Source organism: Nicrophorus vespilloides, unplaced genomic scaffold, assembly GCF_001412225.1.
Source record: "Nicrophorus vespilloides isolate i.1.1-1 unplaced genomic scaffold, Nicve_v1.0, whole genome shotgun sequence".
NCBI classification, from domain to species: domain Eukaryota; kingdom Metazoa; phylum Arthropoda; class Insecta; order Coleoptera; family Silphidae; genus Nicrophorus; species Nicrophorus vespilloides.
In genome coordinates, this window is record NW_017096497.1 from 18,036 (window position 1) to 32,183 (window position 14,148).

Here is a 14,148-nt window from a genome sequence, read left to right on the forward strand (position 1 = left end):
CGTTTGGAAAATATTGCACATTTTTTATATGCTTTCACATCTTATCAATTTTCAAATATAAAATCGAGTTATTAATGTGTTTACCAACAATATTAACACAACATTATAATATGAAAATATAAGTGAAAATGTGATATTAAATTTTATTAAATCAACTCTGTTTAGATTTTAGATATTTCTACAAGAAAAATATATAAAATCCATTTTAATATTGATTTCAAATATTGATTAGTTTTTTATGAAGTCCAAGAAACTTATGATAGTTCTACGATATTTCTACTAAAATTGATAAAGTTTATATATTACAAATACATGTATTAAACCTAATTTTATAAAGAATAATTAGTCTCAAAATTAGAGTTTTCAAGATTTGAATCAACAAAAATCTCAAAAATTACAAAACAAATACGATTACGGAATAACAATATTAAATATTATATTATTAATACTAATTAGTGTGGTTTATACTATTATTTACTGAGATAATGTGATAATTATGTTTGAAATAAATACAAAATGTTCGTTTGGTTGCCTACAAGAAATCTTCAAATCCACTTATAATATCGCCTTACGAAACGCTAATACCACATAATCATTCTGAATCATTATATGATTAGGATCTAAAGATAGAAGCTCCAATTTACAGCTTTAGAAGAATAAATAAAAGCGACTGCAATTGGATAGATCACGATAAATGCGACATTAATTTGAAACACGCATCCCATCCGGTTTGATGCATGAGGAGATAAGGAACAAAACATATATAGATAGAAGAGTATTAAAACATCCCCGCGTCTCAGCGACTCGATCAGTACGAAATCATCCCTTCAACAGAAAACTTCAACAAATTCAATTTCTACGAAATGGCGCCATCTGGTTTGTAATCAAATCGCATAGCTGTTACTCATAAGAGCACATGTTATTATGATTATTACTAAAGCACTGCTTTTCATTGCAAAAACCATTCATAATCGCAGTCAGACCGATTGCAAACAATTGGGATTGTTAAAAATTCATCATTGTTAAAAGAAAATGCGATAAGATTACTTTTAAAACAACTCAAACACTAATTGTTAAGAAATTATTCATGATAAAAAAAACGCAGACGTTGGGAAAATACCACAAATTTTCTTTTAACTGCGTTAATGAAAATATTGGTGAAACATGTGTAAGTGTAAGGTAGTTACACTTGACTATGTTTTCACATCTTATCACATTTTAAATATATAGTAACAATAAAAAAAACTTATGATTAGATATAGATAATGTTTTTTGAATACGCATCATCATTGGAACATCTTTGATACTCACAGAATTTTGAATTATCAATATTTTTAATGTCATTTTTATTAAAATTTTGTAACTTTTCTCAAATTTGTATTAATTATTTGCAGATTTTCATTTATTTCTGAAAAAAACGAATATAATCAACAAATTTAATGTTTAGTTCTTAATTGATAAATAAATGATCAATCTTTTACACAAAAAAGAAATGTTTATAATCAATAGTTTGATAGTCAAATTTATTAAATTTTTTTAACTTTTCTGCGATTTGTTTTAATTATTTGCAGATTTTCATCTATTTCTGAAAAAACGAATATAATCACCAAATTTAATGTTTAGTTCTTAATTGATAAATAAATGATCAATCTTTTACACAAATGATCAATCTTTTATCAATCTTGTTATTGTCATATTTATTAAAATTTTGTAACTTTTCTGCGAGTTTTTTTAAATTATTTAGTAATCCTGTATCTATCCAAGGACTTAAATGATATACCACGTTGATTCCTGATTTTAATAGAATCGTAAATGTTTCAAAAAATTACTAATATTATCATCATCACAAGATTAAAAGATTAACTAATTTACGTATTCATTTGAAATAAATATTGGTTTCTAATAAATGTTTTTTTTTGTATTTTTAAGGACCTGGATATGCTACTCCTTTGGATGCAATGAACAAAGGTCCAAAGGAAGAGTTGCTGTACGTAATCTGCGTTCAACCGAATGCGGAGAACAAGAAAGGAGACATACTTTCCACGGTGGACGTCAACCCGAAATCATCGACTTACCAACAGGTCTTATTGTACCTATTTCTTAACATCTTAACATCAATGATTGTATTTCGTGCAGATCATCCACCGATTACCGATGGGTAAATCCAACGACGAAATCCACCATTCCGGCTGGAACTCTTGCTCCAGTTGCTACGGTTGCAAAGGCATGGTCCGCGACAAACTGATCCTCCCTTGCTTGGGTTCGGATAGGATCATCATAGTGGAAACCGGGAAGAATCCAAGAGCCCCGAGCATCCACAAGACGGTCGAAGCTGCGGAACTGCACGCCCTCAACTGCGCCACCCCGCACACCATCCACTGCTTAGCCAGCGGTGAGATTATGATCAACAGTTTGGGCGACACGCAAGGAAACGGTAAATGTGATTTCATCCTGTTCGATGGTAAAACTTTCAAACCGAAAGGTACCTGGACCAACGGAAGATTGGCGAAGTTCGGGTACGATTTCTGGTACCAGCCGCACTTCGACGTGATGATCTCAACGGAATGGGGAGCTCCAAGAGTCTTCAAAACCGGATTCTTACCATCTCACGTCATAGATCCAAACGCGTACGGTACTTCTCTGAATTTCTATTGCTGGAGCAAGAGGGAACTCATCCAGACCATCGATTTGGGACCCGATGGTTGCGCTCCTCTCGAAGTGCGATTCCTGCACAATCCTAAAGAATGTCAAGGCTACGTTGGTTGCGCCGTAATGTCTAACGTCTACAGGTAACAAATACCCAAAATCGAGTGAAAATAATCTTAAAGTTTTTATTTTCAAGATTTTACAAGAAAGAAGATGGGACTTTCACTGCTGACAAGGTGATTGATGTTAAAGGATATAAAGTAGCTGGAGGAGGTTGGCCCATGGAATATATGCAAGGTATTCTCTAGTGAATTCCCAGTGAATACTCTTAAACAAATCATCTTTTTTAAGGTTTCGTAAGCGATATAATCCTTTCTTTGGATGATAAATACCTTTACTTGAACAACTGGATACAAGGAGACGTGCGCCAATACGACATCACAGATCGCGCCCATCCGAAATTGATTTGTAACCCAAGAAAAGAAAACAGCTCAAGAAATAAATCATAATAATTCCTTCTCTTTCCACAGCTCAAGTGTTCTTAGGTGGAAAACTGGTAAGCGACTCACCGATAAAAGTAGTCGAAGAGGAATTCACTCCTCCGAATCCCGTGACCATCAAGGGAAAACGTTTGAAGGGAGGACCGCAGATGATGCAGCTTTCACTCGACGGAAAAAGGTTGTACGTGAGCAACAGCTTATTCTCCGTTTGGGATAGACAGTTTTATCCGGACGCTGTGGAAGACGGCGGATGGATCGCGAAGATCGATATCGATCATAAGAACGGCGGAATGAAACTGGACGAGAACTTCGTGATCGATTTCGGGAAGACACCGGACGGGGCTATACTCGCCCACGAAATGAGGTTCGAAAACGCTTTTTATAATTAAACGCTTTTTATAATTAAAACTTACAATTTGCAGATATCCGGGCGGAGACTGTACTTCTGATATTTGGCTACCAAAATAAGTACGGTTCAGCTCCGAAATTACGAAAAACTAGTGAAAACACGTAACTTCGTAATGGGGCACTGAAGCACTGAAGTATTTACCAAATATCTCTAATAGTAAACAATTGTAATGCACTAAAACCTAATAAATATTTTACGATTGCAGCAATCTATGACTTCTTTAATTAATGTTAATGTTTAATTAAATAATGTAATCAATGACTTTCATTAAGATTTCAGGAAGATTTTAGCATTGTAATGAATACAAAAAAAAATATGATAAACAACCAAAGAAGAGAGCAGAAAACGATAATAAACTGATTACATTTGACCTTTCTATTACATTCAAAATAAAAAATATACACAAGTTTCCACTAAATTTCTATTTTGAACGACGCAATTATTCAGCACATTTTCCTAAAGAAAATAATAACATTTTGAAATTCACACTTTTCCTTCTTTAATTTTCCATTATACAAATTTATTAATTACTAAACCTTGTATAAAGATAAATACTTAATACATGGTTGTAATAATAGAAAAAAAGCATTGTTAGAAATAATTATACAGGTGGATAATAACAAATTAGAGGTGACAATTTCACGCATTAAAACATGATTTGTTGTTTCCGTTAAAAAAATACAAAATTATCAACGCAAATTGTGTCACGATTTAGTAAACTTGATATCCTATAACCGAGATGTGCCAAATCATCCTCACTGTTATAATTCCTAGTTAATTCAATTGGATTCCACGAAATTCTCCTTTTTATATCATTACAAGGTTTAGAAAATATATTTGTTTAATTATAATTGCAGTTTTTTTTTTCCTCAAAAAGCAAACGTTTTTTTTTTTCTATTCAAAAATATATTATTAAGTTGTTACGAAATGCCAGTTCTTATCGTTTTTTTTTGTAATTACGTCCATAATAATCTGTATTTACTTCATAAATAAATAATGATACAAGAAAGTGTAATAAGTAATAATTATTAAAACCATTTAGATTATTTATTTTATATTACAATTAATATTTATTATAAACAAATATTGCTTGTTTTTATAACAAGGATAAAATAAATAATTGAAAATTCAATAGGTTTAACGATAAATTTAATTGAAGAGAAAAATATGTTTTTTCATAATTGAATTTATAAGACGTCTATAATAATCTGTATTTATTTCGTAACTGAATCAATAACGATACAAAAAAAATTGTGTATAAAGTAATAATTATTAAAAGCTTTTATTTGCTTATAATTAATATTTATTATAAACAAATATTGCTTTTTTTATGATGGGGATAAAATAAATAATTGAAAAATTGATATTTGTTTATTTTTGTAATGATGAAATTTCATTGATGAGAAAAATATGTTTTGTGTAATGAAATTTATAAGACTACAACATTATTATTGATTCAATAAATTCGTTAATTTCCATATTTTCTGTTTTCTTTTTAAATTTTATGTCTTTCATTCATGTTTTACGTTAAAAAAAACGTATTTTAATAAACTTTCAATAAAAACTCAACAAAACTCGTCAATTTACGGTTCTCTGCATATTTTAATTAAAAAAATTAATCAATAATTTTATTGAGACATTTTTTTTTCTTATTTATATAATATATATTAAATTGACTTTGTACAAAATCCATTTTAATTACAACATTTCACATAATCTTTGAATTATTTTCTATTTTATATCATATATTAATGTTATCTTAATAAAGTTTGTTCACAAAGTAATTTTTTATGAAAAAAAATCATTTTCATATACATTTTTCTTTTCTTATTAACATTACACAAGAAAATTTGTACGATCTTTACCGTTAAAAAAATATAAAACCATTAATTTCCACTTCATCATTTTTGATGTTTTTCTTTTCAACCGCTTTGTTTGAGAGTATAAAATTACGTAATTAGTAGTCTCATTAATGCATTAACACAAATATTGTGTTTCCTGCATATTTGCAGAATGTTTATTTTTTTTTATAAATTTTATATTAAATTAAGTACGAAATATGAAATGAATAAAAATTTGTTTAATTTTAATTTAATTAATTAATAACGAAAGTTTGAAAGATACAATGATTAAATATGTCCAATTTTATAAAAAAAAAAGGTAGTAAAAAGATGTAATACGGCAATATCTTGCATAGTGTTTGAAACCGGACTAATCGAGGAACTAAATAAAATAGAAATAGAAAAAATACATATAAAAAGAACAACTTTGCACATTAATTTTCTAGAATTTATTTCTATGTTGTAAATTTTATATTAAATTAAGAACGAAATAGAAAATGAATAAAAAAAATGTTCAATTTTATTTAATTAATTAATAACGAAAGTTCGAAACATACAATGATTAAATATGTCCAACTTTATAAAAAAAAGATAGAACTGAAATTTAGAATTTTAGAATTATAATATCTATAATTTTTTTCATATTTATTTTAATACGTTTTTCAGCAATTGAATTTTTATTCTATTTTTTATTATTGTATTAAGATTTTTTTTGTTTGTTTTTTATTGGTACAATAAATTTTATTATTACTATTTAAAACCGGACTAATCGAGGAATTTTTATATATATTATATATGTAAAAAAACAATTATGTTATGTTTGTTATGAAATTTTAAAACCTATTCAAACTATATTTAAATCCGGACTGATTGAAGCATTACTATATGAGGTATTGCAGTACAATATTTTGGATCTATTTAATAAAATGTTGTTCAATAATAAATAATAGCCGTTTTTTAATAGTTTACAACTATTATTTTCGTCAATATTGGAATAAAATACGCTGAAGTTTTATCAAGTTATGAAGAAAAAATAAATATATAAATTATTGTTTATTAACAGAATAATAACGTAATAATCATTTAAAATCAACATTTTTCTCTTTTTAATTCTTATTGCTTTATTTATATAATCATTATTATCATAAGTAAGTGCTTATTATATCAAAAATTAGATGAAAAAAAAAACCTAAATTGACTAATTTTTATCAAGAAATATGTACCTTCTACTGAAGAAATATTATGAAATAAAATATTTAATGAATTAACAGACCAATAACGTTGAATAATTCACAACAAAATAAGATCCATTACAATCAGAATAAGAAATTCATGTGTTTAATAATGAATAAATCAATCACACTCACGAATCGAATCTCAATTATTAAACAAAAGTTACATACATCTCATCTCGTGTGTGCGCATAATGCATAATGTACATGTGTATGTGTCATTAATTCAATATACGAAATGTGATGAACAAACAAAGAAAAACCGCACCAAAAAGTCACGCATGCAATCCACATAATAATGCATTTCCCGAACAAGTATAAATACATAAATCCTCGAAGCATGGAACCATCAGTTAGTCCGCTCTCAGCTTTCGTGCCTTGAACGTGGTTCTCCAGTGAAATAGAAACACATCACTTCACCAATCTTTTTTTTTTGATTAACTGTTTGAAAACGGTCTAAGTTTATTTGGAAATATGGAGGTGGACAAATGCGGTAATGGAAATACCGAGGTGGATAAATGTGGTATGTCAAAAATTACAAATTTTGTGATACTTTTTTTTATATATATATCGGATTTCTGATAGTGAAACTAGTGGAAAAACAACGTATTTTTGGGTTCATCATCGTATCTAGTTCCATTTTTCAAGCGATAAAAGTAAATAATTTAAGTAGTTTTATGTATTTTATTTTAAATAAACAATTTAGTTTATAGAAATTTATAACGAAAATTTGTTACAAAGATTGAAAAATATAGAAAATAACTACAAATTCATCAAAAAATACACATTTTATATAATATTGAAATTACTATATATAATTACATAATAGAGGTAAGAAAATATATGAAAAAAATACAGAAAATTCAAACTTTAATAAGTATTTTTGCCTAAAATGTATTAATTATAATTGGTAAAATATACACAGAGTATATGAAAAGAAAATTATAATTAGTATAGACCATATTTTTAGCAAAATAGTAAACGAAAAAGATATTAACTGAAATTAAACACATATTTTCTTTTCAACTTTATAAATATTTTAATTACATTTCTTAGGAAAATTACTTTGTATTTAACCATAGGTTTTTCAGTCGTGAGAATTCAGTATGGTTTTCAGATTTAGTAATGTAGCAAATCGTAATTTTCTACTTAACTAGCATTAAATTTCTATTGTTATATAATAATTTTTCTATTGATAAATATAAAAATAATATTTGACAATTTCTATACTTATTCAAAATTAATAATAACAAATTTGTATTTGAAATCCAGAATATTGACGTTATTATTTACTATTAACGGATGAAAATTCTTAATGCAAATATTTGTATTTTCCTCATTTTTTTTACATAAGTTAGTTGCTTATCGTCGTTGATGTTTGCATTCAACAAAATGACTTTCATTTTTGTAATCCCGTTGCGAACTAAACACACGTTAAAACACAATCGAACTTGATTGATATGCATTGATTATGTATCTCGCGTGATGGGTTTCGGAAAATTAATCTATCGCCTTGAACGTGACTTATTCAATCGTTACGCAACGGCTCCCGATCGCATCGAAACAACCAACGCTCAACGTATTTGGTTTTAGTTGAAAAGCAAAACAGCTGTGGCCATGAACTTGACACTAGCCAACTAGTTGGTAGCTTCGTCAGCAGACTTTATCTCCAAGTTTCAAGACCGGTTATAGATGTTGGAAGTTCTGTACTTTCTTGTACGGATGAAACGAGACCAAACGAGCATCATCAAATTGTGTATTAAAGATTCGAGTGTTATTTGAAAGAGAGAGTGAAAATAGTGATTTCAAAGACTTAACAGTTTATTTCCTTCAATTAATTTTGTTCTTCTCTTATTTTTTAGTTATTATTAAAAAAAAACATTACATAACAAAATTTCGTTTTTTTTTTAAAGAAACTTATGTGTACTATTATGTTTATCCTCATAATCAAAAGAGATATAAAAGTGTTCAAATTTACATTTACATAATTAAATGTCAGTTTCGTGCGACTTTAAATTATTCGCTAAAAACTTGAAACGATCAATCTTATTTCCTGTTACCCAATCATGTCATTAACTTTATATTTAGAAAAAAATATGTATATTTTTTTTTAAACAGTTACATAACGAAAATACGCTGTATTAGTCAACACGATGATAAAATATAATTTTTAGAGATAAAATAGATAATTTTTAATAACAGTTAAATGACCTCCTCCAACTTACATTTGTAAAGGAAATGTTATTATAAGAATTTTTGCAATCACATTATTTTTTTGTCAACAAAATATGAAAATTATTTATCATTAACTCTTCATTTTCACAAGATTTAAGTAAATTTTTATCAATACTCAAATAATTATTATCTTATACACCAATACCTCGCATAGTCCGGTTTGAAATTTCAAAAAAAAATAAATTTATAATCCAAAATTCATAAATTTCTACAGTCAATTCCGTTTTTGTGTGATTACCCGTACTGTTCGAGGTATTTCTATACGTAATTGGTTCAATTAGAAATACAGTAAATTCTCTTTTTGTGTGATTACCCGTACTGTTCGAGGTATTTCTATATGTAATTTGTTCAAAATGATAAAAATAAATAATATAAAATATAAATAAGCAACAAATTTAATGTACTAAACTCTAATGTCATAAATGTCATAAATATTAAAGAAACACGCTAAAACCAACTGAATTTGTTCAATGCATTAGAATCGCACGAAATAACCATACGTTTTACGTTCAAGGATATTTATTGTTGAAATTTTGCTTCATGATAAAATAAATTAAATAAAATTTCAACGTGTTCTTTTTTATGTTTACACAATTAAAACTTGTTTCTATAGTAATGTTTTTTTATCATTTTTAAAACTAGAAACATTTTGTTTTGTAAAGACAAACCATAGTTGAAGTCAATGTATCCTAATTGAGAATTCGTAACTAAATATAATTTCTACTCGTATGGAAAAACCAAGATCACTAAACTCTGAAAAAGAATAACAACAACAAATAATAAGAAATGAATTTAAATAATTATTCTTATTGTTCAAATCGATTGAATGAATTCAAAAACACTTGTAATTTCATTGAATTCAACGAATTGCTTGTTTTTAATGTATTCTTTTTTGGATTAAAGTATTTATTTTTGCTAATAATTAATAATAATCAATATGAATGAGGAAGTTCGAAATATGAATATGGCGAAATGTATTATAATATATATAAATTATTGTTTATTAACAGAATAATAACGTAATAATTATTTAAAATCAACATTTTTCTCTTTTTAATTACGCAATTATTTACGTTCTTATTGCTTTATTTATATAGTCATTATATCAAAAATTAGATATAGAAAAAAAAAACCTAAATTGACTAATTTTTATCAAGAAATATGTAACTTCTACTGAAGAAATATTATGAAATAAAATATATAATGAATTAACAGACCAATAACGTTGAATAATTCACAACAAAATAAGATCCATTACAATCAGAATAAGAAATTCATGTGTTTAATAATGAATAAATCAATCACTCTCACGAATCGCATCTCAATTATTAAACAAAAGTTACATACATCTCGTGTGTGTGTATAATATACATCTGTGTATGTCATTAATTAAACATACGAAATGTGATAAACAAACAAAGAAAACCCGCACCGGCATTGTTTTTAATGTATTCTTCTTTGATTAAAGTATTTATTTTTGCTAATTATTAATAATAATCAATATGAATGAGGAAGTTTGAAATATGAATATGCGAAATGTATGCGCTGCGCAATAAATCACTGCTACGTAACAATTTTACTAACATCTGTTTCAATTGAGAGAGTATTTTTCTGCCGCTAATAAACCATGCATATTTTCTCGCAGATTACATTTGCATCTCTTAATAACTTAATCTAATATTTGATTTCTTTTCACTTAATGTATTAATAATAATTTCACTTTTAGAAAATAACAAAATATAAGTTTTAACATTGATCTTTAGTTGTATGTTATTTCTTAGTACTTGTTTAGACTTTGACCTAGAGAAGAAGCAATTTAAGAACATTAAGATTGACGTTCGTTGGTTAAACGGAGCCACATGTAATATGTAATTCTACGATTACCAATGAGATAGGAAGCATTTCGATAATATGAAATAATTGGCTCATTTTCTATTGCTAATAACATTGTCCGGAGTAATAAGCGTTTCCTGGGAATGACAGATAAAGAAACTATTTACAAGCAACAACAAAAATAGCAAAAAATGTGTTGAAATTAGTTATTTACGTGCAGTTGCGTGTCGTTAAACATCGCATTTAGAATTGTTATATTTATAATCGTACGATTATTGTATTGAATTACAGGAATTTGTTTTTTTCAATGTTTAAAAACGCAATTTCTTTTTTTTTCTAATTTGCAGGACCCGGTTATGCGACTCCCATGGATGCTTTTCTCCACGGGGAAAGGGAAAAACTGCTTTACGTGATTTGCGTTCAACCGAATCCGGAAGGTCATAAGTCCGATATCTTGTCCACCGTTGATGTTGACCCAAAATCAAAGACTTACCAACAGGTATAAAACTATAATTGTAAATTTGTAATTACTAATATACTAACATTAACAAAGAATGTAAGAATATATTATGATAATAGCAGCGTTTCTCAACCTATGTTTAATGGGTTACGAAAAAAATGTACTCAAACAGTCTATCGAAAACATATTTGAGATAGTTGCTTATCCAAACAAGAAAAAACTATACTATGATATATTCTTCATAATAAAAATGAATGAAAATTCCAATAATTTGAATTTTCATAGATCGTGCACTTGTTGCCAACTGGTAAAATCAACGATGAGATCCACCACTCCGGATGGAACACCTGCTCCAGTTGCCATGGTTGCAAAGGGCACGTTCGCGACAAGTTGATCTTGCCATGCTTGGGATCCGACAGGATTATTGTCGTGGAAACAGGAAAGAAGCCGCGTTCTCCAAGCATCCACAAGATCATCGACTCCAATGAGATGCACAAATATAACTGCGCGAGTCCGCACACGAGTCACTGCTTGGCGAGCGGTGACATCATGATCAGCACTTTGGGAGATACCGAAGGCAATGGAAAGGGCGATTTCATGCTCTTCGACGGAAAAACGTTCAAGACGAAGGGAACTTGGACGAGAGGAGATAAGTTGGCCAAATTCGGTTACGATTTCTGGTACCAACCCAAGTTCGACGTGATGGTCGCCTCCGAATGGGCAGCTCCGAAGATCTTCAAGACCGGATTCTTACCATCTCACGTGACTGACCCCGAAGCTTATGGAACTGCACTTAACTTTTATTCTTGGACAAAGAGGAAGCTAATTCAAACCATCGATCTTGGAATGGATGGATGCGCTCCGCTGGAGGTCAGATTCTTGCATGATCCGAACATTTGCGAAGGATACGTTGGAACCGCTGTTAACGCAAACGTCTACAGGTATAAACTACAGCTTTCAAATAAGCCGAATATGGTTTTTTCTTTATTTTTAATAATTATCCAACAAATAGGCTTCAAAATATATTAATTTAACACATTCATTTCAAGGTTCTACAAGAAAGCCGATGGTACTTTCACAGCCGATAAAGTCATCGACGTTAAACAGTTGAAAGTTGAAGGAGGAGATTGGCCCATGGAATACATGCAAGGTATACATTACAAATAGAATTCTTAAACTTATTTTATGTACTATAAGTATCAAACTCATGCATATCATACTTTGTTTTGACTCAATAACAAGTAAAACTTTTTAAGTTTGTTTGAAGCATAGTTTAATCCTTGATTTAAGCCAGAAAAGGAAACTGTAAGGCATCTTTATATAGCTTGCTTACAAATTCATTTATTTATATTTCAGCCTATAATTTTCAATTGGAATAATTTCAATCTAAATTCTAAACAAATTTTCTAAATGTATGATTGAAAGTTAACTAAATTGTTTTAAGGCTTCATCAGTGATATACTCTTGTCATTGGACGACAAGTACCTCTACTTGAACAATTGGCTTCAAGGAGACATCCGCCAATACGACATCACAGACCGCGCCAATCCAAGATTAACCGGTAAATACTTGAAACCCGTCCACATTATAACATGAATCGATGAAACTGACCGTTAAATTTTGTTTAGGTCAAGTCTATCTGGGTGGTCTATTGCTATCCGATTCCTCAATCAAAGTGGTCGATGACGACAGCTACGTGCCACATGATCCTGTCATCATCAAAGGAAAGCGTTTGCATGGTGGACCGCAGATGCTGCAGCTTTCCCTCAACGGAAAACGTCTGTACGTTAGCAACAGCTTGTATTCCACTTGGGATAAACAATTTTACCCGGACGCCGTGCAAGCAGGAGGCTGGATCGCAAAGATCGACATCGATCACGAAAACGGAGGAATGACGCTCGACAAGGATTTCATCGTGGACTTTGGAAACACCCCGCATGGATCAATCCTTGCCCACGAAATGAGGTAAGTCAGCCTTGAAGTAGCAGTGTGCTAAACTTCATTTCGCATTTCTCTAGCGTCCGCACAATAAATCATTTATATTCTTCAATTGCATATCTAAAAGTCACATGAATTATGTATACCATTTCCTACATATGCAAAACAAAACGCGCGCTAAACACAATTTAATCGAACTCATAAACAACGCCGAATAATCAAAAACTTTCATGTATTTATTCGCATTTTATAAAATTGTCTTTTTCATTTTCAGATACCCAGGAGGTGATTGCACTTCTGACATCTGGCTAGCCAAATAATCACATCGTATAGAAAAATAATAAACACATCACATTTAGGTTTCTATTGGAATTTCCAAGTTTCCAAATCAATCGCAAAGGATGTTCTCTAGGATTCACACTATATTTAAAGAAATGCCATAGATTATACCAATTATTTTATTATTACCTTATATTATTATTATTATATGTTTTTATGTTTAATCAAAAATGTTAAAATAAACATTATATCTTTATTAAATTAATTATTATTCTAATTGACCTTTGTATTTGATAAACTATACATATTCAAAAAGTAATAGAATACTCAGGGCCGTCCTATGATATTTGAACCTGTGGGCCTCTGTTCATAAGAAAACACACAATTGACGCCCCGGACCTATAGCTCATTTAACCCTGAGTTTACCTGTCTTGCCGTATCTCTCCTATGTACATATTTTATAGAAGTCAGTTTAAGTTGGATTTAATAGTTATTTTTTAGTGTCGTTAGAACAGCGTTTTCCAAACTGTGAGGCGTGCCTCCCTGGGGAGACGTAGACTAGTCTAAGGGGAGGCGCGAATATTAGTAGCAGTGAGCAATTTTCCAAATATCTGCTAAAGTATAGATACATTCCTGTGCTCTTATCCATATTGCTGTAATACGCATTCAAAGTTGAAAAATTGAAATTAGAACGTTCAAAAAAGCAGTGTTTTCACATTGGATTGATTTACTCGAAAACTGTAATACAATATGAATATTTGGGGAATCTAGCAAG

General features: G+C 29.5%; 2 protein-coding genes across 2 annotated transcripts; both read left to right on the forward strand.

Moving 5' to 3' along the window:
- The first annotated feature begins 727 nt into the window (after positions 1-727).
- Positions 728-3,754, forward strand: LOC108557178 (selenium-binding protein 1-A-like). Its single transcript, XM_017913604.1, has 7 exons — positions 728-876; positions 1,930-2,081; positions 2,137-2,789; positions 2,843-2,943; positions 2,998-3,114; positions 3,177-3,510; positions 3,569-3,754. The coding sequence occupies exons 1-7, from the start codon at positions 864-866 to the stop codon at positions 3,612-3,614; spliced, it is 1,416 nt and encodes a 471-aa protein (XP_017769093.1). The 5' UTR covers positions 728-863; the 3' UTR covers positions 3,615-3,754.
- Positions 3,755-6,962: 3,208 nt separating this feature from the next.
- On the forward strand, positions 6,963-13,432 carry LOC108557179 (selenium-binding protein 1-like). Its single transcript, XM_017913605.1, has 7 exons — positions 6,963-7,151; positions 11,044-11,195; positions 11,442-12,097; positions 12,206-12,306; positions 12,601-12,717; positions 12,785-13,121; positions 13,369-13,432. Exons 1-7 carry the CDS (start codon positions 7,103-7,105, stop codon positions 13,412-13,414), a joined length of 1,458 nt encoding a protein of 485 aa, XP_017769094.1. The 5' UTR covers positions 6,963-7,102; the 3' UTR covers positions 13,415-13,432.
- The last annotated feature ends 716 nt before the right edge of the window (positions 13,433-14,148 follow it).